We start from the raw sequence: 17,378 nt of genomic DNA, 5'->3' as shown, positions 1-17,378 counted from the left end.
TGGGGAGGATGCTGGACTCCGTGGCGGTGGCGGGGCCCTGGATCTCCCAGGTCTCGGCTGGTCTGACGCCCCTTCCCATTGCAGGTGGGCCCAAGGGGCACGGAGCGGAGCGCACCCTGGCGGTGCCGGTGCGCACTGACGCCCAGGGCCGCTTGGTGTCCCACGTGGTGTCGGCAGCGAAGGCCCAGGCTGGGGTACGGGCCCGCAGGGCCGCCCCTGTCCAGATCCCGGGTTTCTCTGGAGGCAGCGAGGAGGACCCTGGCGGCCGCCTCTTCTACAATGTCACGGTCTTCGGCCGAGACCTGCATCTGCGGCTGCGGCCCAATGCCCGCCTCGTGGCACCCGGGGCCACGGTGGAGTGGCAGGGAGAGTCGGGCGCCACACGCGTGGAGCCCCTGCTTGGGACCTGCCTCTATGTCGGAGAAGTGGCCGGCCTGGCTGAAGCCTCTTCCGTGGCGCTCAGCAACTGCGACGGGCTGGTGAGTACGCACTTCTCTCCCTTCTTTCTGTCCATTGCCCTCCTTTGGGCTTTGGAGGCAGGTTATCTGGGAGTCCCCTGGGAGGGCAAGGCCTGTACCGAAGACCTTCTCTGCATCCCTGTGCTTAAGGACCACAGGGTACCAACCGAAAGGGTTGGCTGAACGGCAAGTTGTTTTGATTGGACAGAGAGGGTGATTTATGCAGGGGGAGGGCCACATTTCCAAAGCACTCATCAAGTAGCAAAGTGTGGTCTGCCTTATGCCTGCAGGCACAGGTCTTGGTCTTGCATCCAGGAGTGTGTATGTCTCTGTGAGCGTGTGCATCTGCACATGAGTTTTGAAATGGGTACTAATATCTGCGTACCTGTGCACTTTTGTGAACATGTGAATGCACCGTAGTGCCTTGTGCATGTGTGTGTCTGCAGGTTTCTGCTCATGTGTATGCCAGTGTCTGTTGAGTGTGTTGCTGTGCATTGTGACATTGTGTGTGGGGGCACATGTGCTGGCAGTTGGTGTTCTCGTTTCTGTGTGTGCAAGTGGTGCCAGCCTAGGGAGCAGGCAGTGGTGCTGAAATACCCAGTTATCCCTCTGCCCCCTGGCTGACCGGGAACCACTGATTTTTATGCTGTGGTTTCCTGTTGGACTTCAGCTGGTTATTTGAAAAGTTGGTTTTCTCTCTCTATTTTAAGCCACGGGAAGCATTTGGAAATGCAGGCTCTGGTGCCCACGGGCAGCCCCTGTAGGACAGGAGAGGCTGGGGAGTGGGTCCCTTCTGGGACTGCCTGGGCCACTCAGTGTGACCAGAGCCCTGGGAAGTTCACCTGCTTCCAAGGGCCTAGAGGGACTATGGCTTGGCATAAGGGGTCATTGGAGGAAGCCTGGATCAATGCTCAGGGAGGAGGCTGACATTGGCAGTGCTCTGTCTGGCCACCCTGGGGCCTGGCACGTGGCAGAAGCCACTGCAGTTTTCTATTTTGGATTGGGTGTGCGGTGGTCAGGCTGGCTGTGCTGGCCAGACATCTGAAGCCGCCCACCGTGGGCTCTGCTCTAATTGCTGCTCAGGGGACTCCTCCTCCGAGCGAGTGGACTCTCTCCCAGCCCTGCTGCCCCCCAAGCACCCCGTCCTCAGGCTCGCCCTGCAGGCTGCAGAGCCAGCAATTACACAGAGTCCCACAACCGCTGGCGTTCTTTTTATGGAGACACAGGAAATGTCACTTGTTGCTTCGGAAAATCACTGCCTTTGGCTGGATTTAGTTGGAACCTGGATGTATTGCAAATAACTATAAACGTCCTTGGAGGAGCTGGGTTAACATGGTGCAGCCCTTTAGATCCCTGTTGCCTCTGAGGATGCTCTGGACCTCACAGGTGTGTCTCATTTTATGCTGGAGGTGAATTTCCTAAATAAAAGGAAATTGGTGCTGGGGGCTTGGGGGGATGGATGGCCAGGGCTGGGGTGGGGGAGTTGACATGGAGGTAGTCTGTTGCTGGGCCAACTCCTATGTGCTAAGTAATACTGGATGGAGAGCATTTCGGTGAGGCTTTGTTCACGTATCATTCATTCTGTGATTTGTTTCTACAGCCAGCACCTCCAAGCATGATCGTCCTCTGTGCTAGTCAGAGATGTAGCTGGCCTGGTGCCCACCTGGGGCACACATGCTCAGCTGATGGGCTGGGGCCCACTCTGGTTAGGGCTTGGAAAGAATGCTCCTGGCGTCTCTTTGAAGAATGAGTTGCCAGGGGGCAAAGGCACAGAGGGATGAGCATATGCAGAGAAGTACCAGGTGTGTATCGGCTTGGTCAGGACAGGTGCAGTGAGATGTCGCATATACTGTACACACACTGGCAGAAGTGCAAGACATAGCTGGAGATCAGACTGGAGTTGGAAGAGGGACTGGGGTCTGTCTGAGTGGCCTTGAATGTTAGTGAAAAACGGCCTCGAGACAGGCAGCTTCACTAGTTCTTCTTCTCTTTTACCTTCTTTCTTTTCAGAGAGTGTGTATGTGTGTGTGTGTGTGTATGTGTCTGTTCTGATTTTACACCACTTAATTCCTTAACCCTTTAAGTCCCTCTGTGCATCAGTAATAGGCCCACTTGCTAAAGGCCTGGGGTTTGAACATCATGTTTCTGGTCCACAGAGACCCCGTAGGGGAGGGTTCTTTGTCCTTGGTTTATGGATGGGCAGCTGAGGTTCTGGAAGGTTGAGTGACTTGCCCAAGGCCACATAGCCTGTGGTGGCAGGAGTCTGCCTGGTTCTGTCCAGCCCCTTCTGCCATGGGGCTCCCGAGTCTGGGTGGGTAGAAGACCCTGAGCTGTGGTAACAGAGGCTATAATCCCTAGGCACTCCCTCTTAATAGTCCTTACAAGGCTACATGCATCTCATCCTTCCAGCAACCATGCCACACAGTACCCCTTCCTCTGCAGCCCTACTCTTCCTTCGCAGACAGTGAAACACACTGAAGCAGGTGTGTCAGGCTGCAGTGTGTATGCAGATCCCCAGGGATCTTGTTAAAATTCAGATTCTGAGTCAGCATGTCTGGGGTGGGTTCAAGGTTCTGCATTTTTAATAAGCTACCAGGCTGGTGCTCCTGAGCTTCGGGACTTCCCTTTGAGAAGCCAAGTGCAACAGCCCTGTTTCTGCAAAGGAGTTCTACAGGATTACACCACAAGTTTCTCTGAGCAAATATGGTTCAGTGGACAACTGGTGTGGGAAACGCTGCACCTTGCTTTCAGCCTGAGAGATTCAAGGAGGCCCACTGGGTTCTCTGAGAAGTTCTGTATTAAAGCAACCTCTTGAACTCAGAGTAATGCAGCACTTCTCATGCAGAGGGGACCATCAACCCCTTCTTTGCAGAACATGGGGAGCTAGTCTTCCTGGAAGACGTGTGGAGAAACCATGGAACGGGGTCACGCGGGCAGCTGTGGTCTTACAGCTTATGTTTAGATGCTTAGGTGGGACAAGCCTCTCCCAAGAGCCATAGGCCCTTTCAGGCCTATTGTCCTGCTCCTGGCCTGGGACACATATTTGCTCATTGACTTGCTTGGTCCTGAGTTTGTTTCCCTGCCTTAAAGGAAGGCTTTAGTAGCTTTGTTTTCTGTGGACAGCAGTCTTCTCTTTAGCATGAAGGGACTCTTATGGTCAGGATCCTTTCACTCAGGAGTGAAGGCAAACTCAAGTCAAATTAGTTTAAACAGAAACGGGAAGTTAGCAGCTCACACCATGATCAGCCTTTAGGCATGGCTGGATCCAGGTGCTCCTGCCAGGTCATTGGGACCCTTGCTATCTCTTGCCTCTGCCTTCTTCTGTGTTGGCTTTGTTCTCAGGTGGAGTCCTTCTGTGGTAAGTCAAGGGGCCCCAGCGGTGCTGGCTGACATCTTTTTCTGATAATTCCAGCTGAGTCCTAGGTAGCACTGTCTTCAGGCTGGGATCTGATGCTCCCATGAGAATCAAGACATGAGGTTTGCAGAACAGCATGGATGGAGAGTGCAAGGGCTGCTGCTCCCTATAAGGACATGAGGTTGGGTCCTGGGCCCCCCGAGCTGAAAATTCTACTAGAGTCAGGTAGAGGTGCAGACTCAAGAAATGCCACATGTGTCATAAGACATGCCATACACTTTATTTCCAGAGAGGTTGGTAGGTGTAGTTTCCAGGTTCTTTTACAGCCACTAGACACATGTTTTTCATCATATTCACAGGGAAAGGTTAACATTTGCCTTTTCACAATGCGCGAGAAGACAATGCTTAACCAAGGATTCTCGTATATCTCATTGCTGTGGAAGAGTTTTCTAGTACCTCTCAGGCCACATGATAGACGTACTAATTTCACATCATTCTGACACACTCAAAAATCTGAGAAGCCTGTTGACATGAAAAGTAATAACAGAATGTCACAGTTTACTGAGCCCTTTTTATGTGCTGGGTTTTCCGCTGAGCACCTCATGCTATATCACCCTGATTAAGTCTCACAACACCCTATGGTATGTGTCTGATATTATCCCCATTTTACAGATGAATAAACTGAGATAGCTTACTTCAAGTTTTGTAGTCTGTATTTAAACGCATGTCTGTTTGGTTCCAAGACCATGCTCACTGTCTGTTATTGCCTTCTTTGCATGTCAACAAAAAGAATAAAAATGAAGAAATGTATTTCTTTAAAACATTTCCTACTTTTTCTAGTCAGCTCCTGGAGACTGTCTCAGTCTGTGGCATTGCTGGTGTCAGTGAGTGGGAGCTGGGAGCAGGTCTGGTGGCCAAGTGGCTTGGTGACTTGTGTCTGACTTGCTCTGGGCTTCAGCTCCTTCCAGATGGCCTGAGTCCTCATGACTAGGTGATGGCAGTGGGGACTCCAGTAGGATGGAAGTCCCCTGCCACACCTCTGTCTCCCCCACGCAGTGCAGCTCAAGGGACCTCTCTGGCCTGGTGTCTCTGGTTGGCAAGGCCATTGGTGGAAGCGAGCAGGGGCTGGGCAGTGACGCCGTGAGGCAGGCTTCAGGGCTGCTGCCTTGTGGGCGGGGGCTACCCTGCTGGGCTGCCATCCTGGCCAGGCACCGGCTCTGTACAGTCTTCATGGGCATTAAAAGTCACTAAGGGCCACAGAGAGAAGTCATTTGCTGGCCTAAGGGACTGAATTGAGTCTCATTTTTCCTAAAAAGGCTGCTGTCTTTTAGGCCACACACTGGGCTGCAGCTGGTTCAGGTGCTAGAATGGGGAGAGCAGGTGCAGCAGGCTTGGGCTGCAGGGCTGGGGGTGAGAGGCGTGTGGGACCCGCACTGCCCTTTGTAGGGTCTTCCTACCTTTTACTTTGCCTTGGCACTGCTTGGAAGGCAATGAGAAGGTCTCAGGACTACCAGTGAGGGGCTGCGGGAACGTCTGTGTTCCCTGGGTGTTGAGGCTGCTCAGGTCAAAGGAGCAGAGGCACTTTCTTGGCCCCTGTTCTTGGCAGTCTACACAGCTGCCCGGGGTGGTCTCAGCCTCCTCCATGGCTTATTATTCTCCTTATTGTTTAAGACTCATTCAGGTTAAGTGGCAGAAAGCCAACTTGGATGAAACAAACAAGGGGTGTCATGGGCCCCGTGATCCTTGCGATCCTGAGGAGTTCCAGCTTCAGGCATGGCTGGATCTAGTGGCTCAGGGCTGCTTTCAGAACATGCTATCTGCCTTTCAGCTCTGTCAGGGTCTGTGTTCATCTCAGGATGGCTCTCCCCACGTGGGGTCCACCAGCAGCTCCTGGCTTAACTTGTTTTCCATGGCAGCAATCTCTTGGAAATGGAGAGCACTCTTTCTGGATGGTTCTTGCTAGAGCCCTGCTTAGGTCACAGGCCAACCTTTAAATCAGTTGCTGTGATGTGGGCCTGGCCAGAGTCTCTTGCCCATCTTTGGGGTTGATAGTGAGGGTCAGATCCCCAAACTCTGGAATGGATTGGGGTTTTATCATAAAAGCGAGAGGAAAGACCAGTGTGCTGGGCCGCCACACTCCACCCAGACCTCAGGCCCTGCACCTGGCCCAGATCTCTTCCTGGGCTCCAGACTTGCCTGCCCAGCTGCCTTGGGGGCTACTTCCCTGAGGGACCCTGTGTTTCTGAAAGGAACGCGGGTCTCTTTACTCTCCTCCAGACCTCACCCTTCACTTGGGCAGGAATCCCGGCATCGCCCCTCCGCTCCCTCTCCACGACCACCACATCCAGCCAGTCATCATCCTAGACATCTCCAGACTTCATCCCAGTTCCCATCTTTCCACCACATCTAACTCGAGGCCCCGGCTTTTGCTTCTGTGATCCTCAGCCACTCCAAATTGGAGCAACTCTTTCCCCACACAGCTGCCAGACTGATTTTTGTAAACCACACATTCAATCATGTCACTCCTTTGCTTAAGACCTTTCTTAAGTGGTGGTCTTAAGTGTCCTTAAAAAAATCCAAACTCAGGAAAAAAAAATCAAACCCAGTGGTCTGGCGTACAAGGCCTCCCATGACCTGACCCAGTAGCCTTCAGCCTTGTCTGTGACTGTGTCCCCCTCATGCCTGCGCTCCAGTCACACCAAGCTTTTAGTTTCTCCACCACTGGACACTCCCATCTTAGGGCCTTTGCACAGGCTGTGCCCTCTCCTGGACCGCTCTTATCCCTCACTCTTTAGCTGGCTCACTCTGTAGGTCTCAGCTAAACGGCACTTCATCCAGGAAGCTGTCCTGGACATTCACGTGCCATTTGTACCCCATGCTTCTTTGGTAACTTGTACCATGGGCAACTTGTACCTGAGGCCACAGGGCCCAGCTCCAACTGGGTGGAGCTCAGCTAGGGGCCATGAAATAAGAGTGCCTGGGGAGTGGGGGCTGGAAGCCTGTGCAATTCCTTGCCCCCCAAGACCCTGTGCCCCATGCCCAGGGATGGCCCACCTCTCCTTCTCTGCTTTGCTGCAGACCCCAGAATGCCCACACTCAGTGGGGTAGGTCCCCTTGGAGAATGGCCAAAAGCTCTGCCTCCTTTCCCACAGGAAAGCACTGGTGCACACGTGTGGTTTTGCAGTTTTCTTGTCCCCACTTTGGGGTTCATGAAATGTGAATTCAAAAACCCTGGTCTGAATGAAACTAAGTAAGAGGGGGAAGACCCTGTGGCTGTTTGGAGGAGGGTTGGGGGTGGTGAAGAGACCCTGGGCTGGGCTCGGGCAGGGCATGGTGCAACTTTGGGCCAGTCCTCCCGCCATGAGCCTCAGTTGGTGCAGGTGGCAAGTGGGGCTGGATCAATCATTTCTGAGACCCTTCTAGGGCAACCCTGGGTTTCTTAGGGGCCACATGGGGACTGGCTGAGGAGATCGGGTTGATGGAGGGAGAGGTGGGCACCCTGGCTAGTCAATGCCCTGCCTCCCTTGGTAGATTGTTGGACCTCAGGAGCATGGGCTTCTTGCTCTCGGACCTGCGGGTGTTTCTTCAGAGAAGCTGCGTTTCTGAGTCTGTTGAGATCATGTGGGCCAAGGAATCCGGCATGAATCCAGTGAGCTCTGAGGTCCCCTGACCAGGCCTCCAGAGGCATATGTGGAAGTGCTGAGAGCTGTGCTGGCAGCAGGATTGTTGGATGGGACCAGGGCTCCCTGCAGGCATGGGCTGTCTTTGAGAACTTGCTGAGAATCCAGCCTTGCTTCATCACAGCTACTCCGTGCCCTCTTCTGGGGCATCCACAACCTCCTGGACGGCCTCCTCACCACTTCTCACCTAGTGCCATTGGGTGGGAGGGAATGGGCTTCCCGGGGGCTCTTCCCTGCTGGGACTGGGGAGGGCTGTGCACTGACCTGTGGCTGCCGTGGTGGAGGCTGGCTTGTCGTGGGTTTGTGCTAGAGGTGGCACAGCAGCTGCCCACGGCCCCTGCCCGCCTCACGGTGGCCCCTCAGGATGGTGTAGGCATGTCTGTTGTCTGAAACCCAGATTCACCAGTCTTCAGCTAATATGGCATGTGAAGGCATTTACGGTTGTCAGAATCTTAGAGATGGGGTAGAGGAGTGGTTGTCAGGGGCTGAAGGAGGGAGATGGGGCACTGTTGTTTCGTGGGCACAGAACTTCAGTTTTACAAGAAGGAAAGAGTTCCGGAGAGGGATGGTGGTGATGGTTGCATAACATGCTGAATGTACCTAATACCACTGAATAGTACACTTAAAAGTGGTTAAGATGGTAAATTTTATGTTATGTGTGTTTTATCCCGCACACAAAAGGCATCTGGGGACTGGTGGGATTGGGCAGGCAGTTCAGGGGTGGCGTGGTGTCCCTGCTCACCCAGCTCCTTCTCCCTGGTGTGACTCTGTTCCCTGGTGGACCGTGGGCTGTAGCTGCACCCACACCTCTCACATCCCCCCGACATAACCAGGTGCAAAAGGGAAAGAGTCTGCTTTTTGGAGGCTCCTGCCACAGTGCTGAGTGTCACTCTGAATGAGCAGTCTTAGGTCGTGTGATCTTTCCGTAGCCAGTTGCTGTGGCCCAGCGATGCATCGTGCAGAAGCATAGTGGAGCCTGACGAGGCCCCTCATGAAGGCCCACGAGACCCCTCATGAAGGCCAGCATAGTCGGTCACTGATCTCTGCGCCTCAGGCCAAGGAGGCCAGCTCTTCCTAGACCATCGTCTGTCACATTGCCATCCCTGCCCTGCTCCGCTGCCTGGCTGTGTGTTTCTGGCATTGCTTCCTGAATGTAAGGATGCTGTTCCTTCAGGTGTTGGCAGGTTTCAGGTCCCGCCTGCCTGATGGCTAGCTTTGCCTGCCCATCCCCCCCACCCCCCCAGCACTGAGTGAGTAAGCAGTGACCCAGCATCAGCTGGAGGCGGGGGAAGACTGGGTCGTCACCCACGCCTGCTGTGAGGGCCACAGGTGCCACAACCTGCGTGAGCAGAGGAGTCACTGAGGGGCTCATCTGCTCTGAGCCACAGGGGCGCCCCTGCCTCCCCCTTGGCCTGGTGCGTCTCCTCAGCATCGAGGATGGCTTTGCTGGGTGGTGGCCTGAGCTGTGGCATGGGCCCCCTCGTTCTGGTCTCTCAGATCTGTAGGGTCAGGTGTGGGGGGGCCCCTCTGGGACCGTGGGTCTGTACTGGCAGGCAGACGCATCCTTGATCACCCCTACTGCCCCCCTCCACTCGGGCAGGCTGGGGCAGGGGGGCTGTGTTGCTGCCAGAACACAGCAGGCCGCTGGTGGATGTGAATGTGTGTGCACGCTCCTATGCATGGGAATGTGCGTGTGCGGGGCGGGTATCTGTGCACGTGCCTGTGTGCGTTGGAGTAAGCATGTGTGCGAGTATGTGGGTTGGAGTGTGAGTGTGCGTGTGGTCATGTATGTTCTTGGCAGGGGTTTCCTGCAGGGGAGGGCACTGAGGCGGTATGGAGGTACTGAGGGGAGGGGACGGCTCCAGCCCCTGCATCTTGGTGCTGCCTTGGGTACCCCTCCCCACCCTTGCAGGCGTTCTGGAGTGGGAGGGCCCAGGCAGGAGCCTCTCGCTCTGCTGCGTATGTTTCATATTAAATGTCAGCTGTCCGCCGGGTCTGCCGTGCTGCCATTAATATGGAGACGTTATTGCCGAGCCTGGAGCCGGCTCCTTGGGCTCATCCATGAATTTCAATTACACTGCGTGTCTGCTCCAGGGCCTGTGAGTGGGATGCACAGCTTCCGCTGCCAGGTGGAGGAAGCCCTAGCGTCCAGGACCAAGGCTTAGGCGGGCTCTGCGCTGCCCCACCCTGCCCTGTGCGTTTCAGCAATCGCCATGGTGGATTTAGTGCGCACCGGAGGCTGGCATGTCATATGGTCAACTTTGCCCTGCGCGGCTGGGCCGCCTGGACAAGGACCGCAGACACAGCCGAACATCCGTTCTTTGGATGGCCAACCTCACTGGGCTTTGGAAGGGTGGGTGCAGGATGAACGCTTCGCCCAGGCCCAGGGTTTGGGAAATGCTGGCTGTTTGTGTGTTTCATCGCATCTAAGGTGCCATCAATTATCGGGCACAACAAGAAAGAGGGGACACTCCCAACTAAACTGCACCGCTGCACCTTAACCGTAGTCCTGTGAGGGGCAGGCACCAGCCACCCTGCCCCTAGTTGCTGCGAGTGCTGGGCTGTTTCTCCTGCCTTGTTCGCTTTGCTTACTTGGTGTATGACTGGCTTCGTCCACTTCCGGGTGTCTTCCTCTCTTCGGTAAAGGGATGAGGCTACGGTCCTTCCTCCAGGGACATTCGTCATGGATGCCAAGGCTACACATTCTGTCGTCTCCATGCCTTTCTGCACACGCTGTAATTTTCTGCATCACAGTGTGACTTGAAGACATTTTGGGTGGCAAGGGTCTCAACGCGAGAAGTGCTGACCCTGCACAAAGTGATGGCAATATGAAACACCGCGGAGGATTTGGTGTGTGCCAGGAAATGCCAGCCACAGCATGGCTGTTTCCAGCTGCTGGTAGTGAGAAGGTCCATTGATTTCATCCTGAGTTTGGATGTCGTACATGTGAAAGATGTGTGTCTTAGAGGCCTAGACACTTAGTTTTATTATTATGATGACGTTACAAATGATTGCATGGCCTGTCTGAGAGCCGGGATGCAATTCCCATGCTGGGGACGCAGGGCAGTGACGGAGACTGGGCGGTTCAGACTGGAGGGACTAGCCCTTGCTGGCTCTGTGAGCAGAGCATTCAAAGATTCATCTTTGACCGTGGATACTTCCCCATTGAAAGCAGGGATTAGGACCACATGGCAAATAAAGTTTATTTATGTTTCATGCAGGGTATGTCTAAGGCTCAGAAGTGGCCTGTCTCATTGAGACAGAGCTTCTGGAGGTATGATAAAAACTGGCTCAAGAGCTGTGAGTATGTATAATTTTTAAATAAATTATGCCACATACTATCTCCAGTCAGTTGCAAATGAAACATCACGTCCACTATCACAGATAAATTTTTTTTGTCAGTCTGTTCTTGTACCAGTACTGAGTAATGTTCATTATTAGAGCTTTAAAGCTCTAATATCTAAAGTATGGGCTACTTGACAGCTGTGCTGTCCACAGTGGCAGCTACAAGCTGCTTGAGGCTGTTGGCTGTTTGAGCTGTGGCTGGTCTGAACTGAGAGGTGCTCTTGAGTGTAAAATACACACCAGAGTTCAAGACTTGGTACCAAAGAAAAAAATATCTAATTGCTAGAACTTCCCTGGTGGCACAGTGGTTAAGAATCTGCCTGCCAATGCAGGGGACACAGGTTTGATCCCTGCTCCAGGGAGATCCCACATGCCGAGGAGCAGCTAAGCCCGTGTGCCACAACTACTGAGCCTGCGCTCTAGAGCCTGCAAGCCATGAGTTTGAGCCCATGTGCTGCAACTACTGAAGCCCACGTACCTGGAGCCCGTGCTCTGCAACATGAGAAGTCACTGCAATGAGGAGCCCGTGCACCACCGAGAAGAGTAGCCCCCGCTCTCCACAACTAGAGAAAGCCCGTGTGCAGCAATGAAGACCCAACACAGCCAATAAATAAATAAATAAATAAATAAATAAATAAATAAATAAATAAATAAAGACTGAAGCTTTAAAAAAATATCTAATGGATAAATTCAAATATTGATTACAGGTTAAAATGATAATCGTTTGGATGTATTGGGTTAAGTAACATATTGATGAAATTAATTTCACTTTTTTTTTAACATGAGTACATGTGATATTCATATTACATTTCTGTGAATGGTGCTGCTTTGAAACATCTGGCTGGATACTTCCTATTTTGCTGTTATTCTTTTGCAGAATTTTCTTGGCTGGTCACATCTGTTTATTCTTTCAATTGAATTTTAGAATTGTTTTGTCAGGTTAGAAACATCGCTTATGAATTTTATTGACATTAAATTAAACTTAGAAACTGATTAAAGGAGGAATGGACAAAATTTGTAGTATTTACCAGGAACAGCATATTTTCCTACTGATTTAATTCTGCTTTGATGTTGCTTAGTAAAGTATTACACATTTTTTATATGTCACCTATTGTTTTAAATCAGGGCTGTTTCAAGGGTTTTTTTTCTTTTTACCATTGTGAATTGAATTGTTTCCATCTATTGCTGGTGTACAGGATGGCTATGGATTTTTATATAATTATCTTTTATCAGGATGCTTGATTAAACTCATTAATTCTTTTTTTTTGAACTCATTAATCCTAATACATCTTTGTGAATTCCCTTGGGTTTTCTGTGTATACAGATGTACTATCTGTAGACTATGATAATTCTGGAGGCTCGTTTTCATTCTGTGCCATCTAGAACTTTCGGAGTAACATTAAGTAACAGCAGTGGCTTTGCGTATTCCTTCCTGCGCCTGACTCTGATGGGAACGCCCCTGGCGTTTCTCTGCTTGCTCGTGGACTAAGATGGATTTCATGGGAAGGCAATGTCCTCTGAATTCTAGTTTTCCAGGATCCCATTTTCATCAGCAAAGGAGCTGAACTCTAGAGAAAATGTGTCTAACCCCTACACCACCACCACCCTCCTTAAAGGCCAAAGGCATTGCAGTTCCCAGGGCCCGTGTCTCCTGCTGTCCTAGACCTCAGGGCTGCTGCCGAGTCCCCTCAGTTGCAAGCTTGCCAGCCTAGAATACAAGCCAGCCCCTGTATACAGCTGTCAGCCACTCACAGGAAGCGTTTGTGGGGTGCGGGGAGCTTTGCCAAGGAAGGTGGAGGCTGCACTGCCCAGCCGTGCAGGCGGTTTCCTGTAGCACGGGGACTGGTTCTTAGCCCATCTTGGGGGGAATTGTCGCTTTGACGGCAGGTTCTCCTCCTCTCCGTGATGTTTCTCTGGGGCAGCCCCCTGGCTCCTCCTCTCCTGAGCAGGACTTTGTCCCCCTTTCTGAGTCAGTGGTACCTGTGGACCCAGGTCCCCCACCTCCCACTGTTACCTCTACTCCCACGTGCCCCCTGAGAGGAGATCGTGGCCTGTAAAAGTAAATTTGCTTTCCATCCTGTTATCTGTCTGCTCACAGACAGGCATAGGTTTTGGGCAGCTTTGAGCAATGCCTGTGCCTAGGCCCCACGCTGAGAGATTGTGACTTATCAGACTGTGCAGGACCTGGGGGTCAGGAGGCGTGAGCTCCGACAGAACCAGGTTCGGGGCCCTGCACTTCTTTTGCTGGCCCGTGACCCTCAGTTTCCCTACATGTGATGCTGCCCGCCTTGGGGGTGGGGCGTGCGTGTGTGTGAGGAAGTCACGGGAAATGAGGCTGGCTGGCCTTGGTCCAAAGGAATGTCGTGGGGATTGGGGTGAAAGGTAGTGATGGCCAAAAGGGACGGCCAGGCCTCCAGGTGGCCTGGGACCAGGGGAGCCGCCTTTGGGGTGTTGGCTCCTGACCCTCTCTGCCCTGGATGCCTCATCTAGGAATTGGCTGGCTGTGGAGACCTCAGGGACATGGAAGAAACTCAGTGGGCACTGATGCTGTAGCTCCTGTCAGCAGGGTAGGCGCAGGGCTGTCCTCCTCCTTGGTGCTCCTTGATGCCCCCCAACCAGACTGCAGACCCTATGAGGCTCCCAGCCTTCTCCCTCCCCTCTGCACCTGTTGGCTGACCATGGGTCTGAGCTCACTAGCCCCAAGCTGGGGTCTGGGCGTCCGGGTGTGTGGATCTGTCACAGCCTGGAGTGGCTTGTCTGAGACTTGCATGCACAGAGCAAGGAGAGGTCCCTGGCTGGCAGGCCGGCCCAGGCTCAGCTCAGCTGACAGAGGGTGGGCCTGTGTCTTCCGAGCAGCTCCCAAACAGGGAGAGCTGGAGGGTTCTGGGTCCTGGCTCCAAGCCTCCTGGCATCCCTTCTCTCCCTCTCTCTTCCCTGCCTTAGCTCTCCCTCCCCTCCCCTCTTGTCCCTCCTTCCCCTCTGTCTCTCTCTCTTCCCCCATCCTCCCCTTCCATCCTCACGCCACCTCTCCCTCCCTCTTTTCCCCCCTCTTCTCCTTCCTCCTTCTTTCCACTCCCTCCCTCCCCCTCCCTTCCCTCCCCTCCTCTCTCCTCCTCTCGCTGTCACCCTGGATGACCCTTCCTGGGTGACCTTCCTGGGCAGTGGGCTCCTCATCGCTGGGCCCAGGCTCGGCCCCAGGCTACCGCACTGTCTTATTTGCAGTCACCTCCTGTGATGCTCATAAGCCCCCACTGGCATCAGGCACACTCAGGGAAGGCGACTTTTCCCCCTGTACTTGGAGGAAAGCAGGGCTCAGAGAGGGCAATGAGCTACCCCAGGTCACGCAGACTCCAGAGCCTAGGCTCCTTCTGCTGGACCTGGAGCTCTAGATAAAGCCCTTGCGATCTTCAGAGGCACCTCCTGGTGCCCCCACCGCCAACACACACACACACACACACACACACACACACACACACACACACACACACACACACACACACACACACACACACACACACACACACACACACACACACACACACACACACACACACACACACACACACACACACACACACACACACACAAGCAGGGTTAGTTGCTACCAGGGGAGGGCTGGGTCCTTGGTGCACTTCCCAGCAAATGAGGTCAAGGCCTCGCTCTGCCTTGCTGGAGTAGCCCCCACTTCAGTGAGGGTGGCCTGGCCTTTGGGTGCCATCTTTCCTGCCAGGGTGCCCAGGCCCTTGTTGACTGTGTCCTTCCTAGGGAGGCTGGTCAGATGAACCTGTGCTCTGCCCCAGGGCTGCCATAGACGGTTGTGCAGGTGGTGTCCTGCACAAGGGCACCTGGCCAAGGGGACAGTGAGGCCGGCTTCTGCTCAGTGTCTGGGAGTGGGTGGAGTAGAGGGCAGAGGATGGCCAGAGCTGGGTGGAGCTGGTGGACACCAGAGGGACAGGAAGCGTGTGCCAGGCATCTGCCCCCACCGTCAAGGTCACTGGAGTTGCTGCGTTCTCCTCTTTGAGGAGCTCCTGGGTCTGCAGGGTTTGCAGCACAAGAACCAAAGTCAGGGCCGGCCACAGGGGGCTGCTGGCTGTGGATGACGGCTCTGGTGACCTGGGTGACTACTCTGGGACTGGACATGATGGAGGAGGGCAGACGGTAGGTTTTGTCCAGGCGTCAGCCTGTCCTGCTCGGGGGCAGGGTCTCCAAGCTGAAGGTGCCCCTTGGTTCTAGTGGAAAGAGCTCGGCTTCTGAGTGCAGCGGCTGGGCTGGGCCCCTCAGCCCTGGGCATTTGCTTTGGGTTAATGATGTGGGTGTGGGTATGTTTCTACTGTTGTTGAGACTTGCATTTCTGTGATAACTGGTGGTTGTTTCCCCCCAACCCCACACCCCTTTTCCTCCTCTGAAGCTGGCTGGTCCTCCTTGGAGCTAAGCGTTAACCCCTTGTTAGCTTGGGCAGGTTTATAGTCGTAAAGTTGGCTTTCTTATTTTACCTTGCTGACTTTCATTTCTTCTGGTCAGCTCTGCCTGGCCCCTCCTGTTGATTTCTTCTGTTTATTTAGGCTATAGAAAATAATCAGCTTTTCAAAGCAGTGCTTCATATGTTGTGATTTTTTTTCTGATTTGAATTTAAATATTTAACTTTAATTCACGTGACATGTGTTTCTTGTACTGTGTGAGGTATTGGTTTTTAAGTCTTTGTTTATTTTTTCTAAATTGCCGCTCTTGTGGTCTCAGCACCATTCACTCACCAATTCACCCTTCCTTCTGACTTTGGGGCACATGTTCCCTATCTGTGAAGTTCATGGAGGTGATCTGGCTTATTTCTGGCCTTTCTGTGGTTCTTTTTGCACCAGCACTAGGGTCTTTTAATTACTTTTGCTTAACAATCTGTTCTAATACCTAATAGGGCAAATATCACCATCGTGACTTAAAATGGCAATTTTTGTGCATTTTTCAAATGGATTTTGGGTTTGTTTTCTTATGGTTTTAAACAATATCACAAGAGGATCTTTATTTTGGATGATATTGCATGCTTAAATTAGTGTCTGGCATACAGCAAATCTTTGCTGAGTGAGTGAAGACATCTTCATGATGGTTAATTTTCTCAGGGAAATAAGAACATTAATTCAAATCTTTTAAAATACATCCCAGTGGGTTTACTACCAAGAGTTAGAACTTTATTGCCGTTGTGAATAGGATCTTTTCCATTATATTTTATAGTAGGTTATTATAGATGTCTAGGAACATTTTTAATCTAGGATACAGTAGGTGATCATTTACTCAGAATACAGGGGACCTACTTGTTCCAGGTTAATAATATTCTCAGACTTTAGACACTTTCACTCCCAAAGAGCCAACGGAAATAAAAACAGCATGTTAGTACATATTACGTGTGCATTTGCACAATTGCAGCTAAACACATGACAGTCATCGTGGACCTAAACCCAGGCCCCATCAGGCCTCACCTGTTCCTTGTCATTTGCTTCCAGTGACTTGCATCTTCCTCTTGAGCTTCAGCAAAATCAGTCTTCCCTCATCATAGTGGCACAGATGCAAAACATGGATAATCACAAAAAATCCTTTAAAAATATATCTCTCGATGGGATGTTTCCCATGTTTGCACTCTAGATATGCATGTTTCCATATTTTATTTTGCATCTAGCCATTTTCATGAACTTCCATATTATTATCTGTGTCCTTTTTGGGTGGATTTTTTGGGGAGGATTTTCTAAGTATGCAGTTATCTTCTGCAATTCATAATATTTTTGCAGCTTCTTTTTCAATATTTATGCACTTTATGTCTTATTACATTGGTTAGAGTATAAAATTGCATCTTAGTAATTTTGTGTGGGAGCCGTAACTGTGTCTTCAGAGCATCTGTCCTACTGCCATCTATGGGAGAGCAGGACCAGGTCCTGCTTCTCTTTCTGTGAATGCTGCGGACGGCAGACCTACCGTGGACGAGTCTGGGCGGAAGTAATCTCCCATCTTCACTTACCCTTGGTGGAGCAAATTTTCTTTTCCTGGTCTATTGCATCAAGTAGAGCTTGAGCATAGAACATGGATGTGTGGTGGTTTTGGGGGGGATGATAGCAGTGACTGGCGGGGCCCCATTAGGTCAGGGAGTCTCTCTCAGCCCCGTGTAGCCCGGTAGGTGTCCCCGACAGCCGAGGAGCTTTGCACCTGGGCAGGACTGTTTGCAGGGCTGGCAGTCTTTGAAAGACTGTCCCGAGTTTCAGTTGGGGAAATGGTTCAGTGAGACACGTTCAGGGGAAGGCTGGCAGGTAGATCCAGATGTATAACCTGAAACTCTGAATCAATCTGAACTTTGAAACCCCGTTTGGAGTCCCTGCCTTGCCCCTTAGCAATGCAGTAATTTCTGAACTTCAGTGTTCTCATCGTGCAGGGCGGAGCTTGCAGACTGGCGGGCTGTCTGCCATGTCCACCCACAGATGAGTTTTGTTTGGCCTCCCCAGTGTTTGACAAATTTCTCACAGAGCTCCAGATTTCCAGCTTCTCTTGAGAAGCTGGGAGAGC

General features: G+C 52.2%; 1 protein-coding gene across 2 annotated transcripts in view; it reads left to right on the top strand.

Annotated features, from left to right (window-relative positions):
- The window catches only part of ADAMTS2 (ADAM metallopeptidase with thrombospondin type 1 motif 2), a 244,055-nt gene that overhangs the window by 1,213 nt on the left and 225,464 nt on the right, over window positions 1-17,378 (top strand). For both annotated transcript variants that reach the window (XM_057708973.1, XM_057708974.1), the window contains exon 2: window positions 85-479. In XM_057708973.1, coding sequence (XP_057564956.1) covers window positions 85-479 — 395 coding nt within the window. The remainder of the gene's footprint in view (window positions 1-84; window positions 480-17,378) is intronic.

This window comes from Hippopotamus amphibius, chromosome 15 (genome assembly GCF_030028045.1).
Source record: "Hippopotamus amphibius kiboko isolate mHipAmp2 chromosome 15, mHipAmp2.hap2, whole genome shotgun sequence".
In the NCBI taxonomy this organism is placed as follows: Eukaryota; Metazoa; Chordata; class Mammalia; order Artiodactyla; family Hippopotamidae; genus Hippopotamus; species Hippopotamus amphibius.
This window is presented reverse-complemented; position numbering and strand designations above follow the sequence as displayed.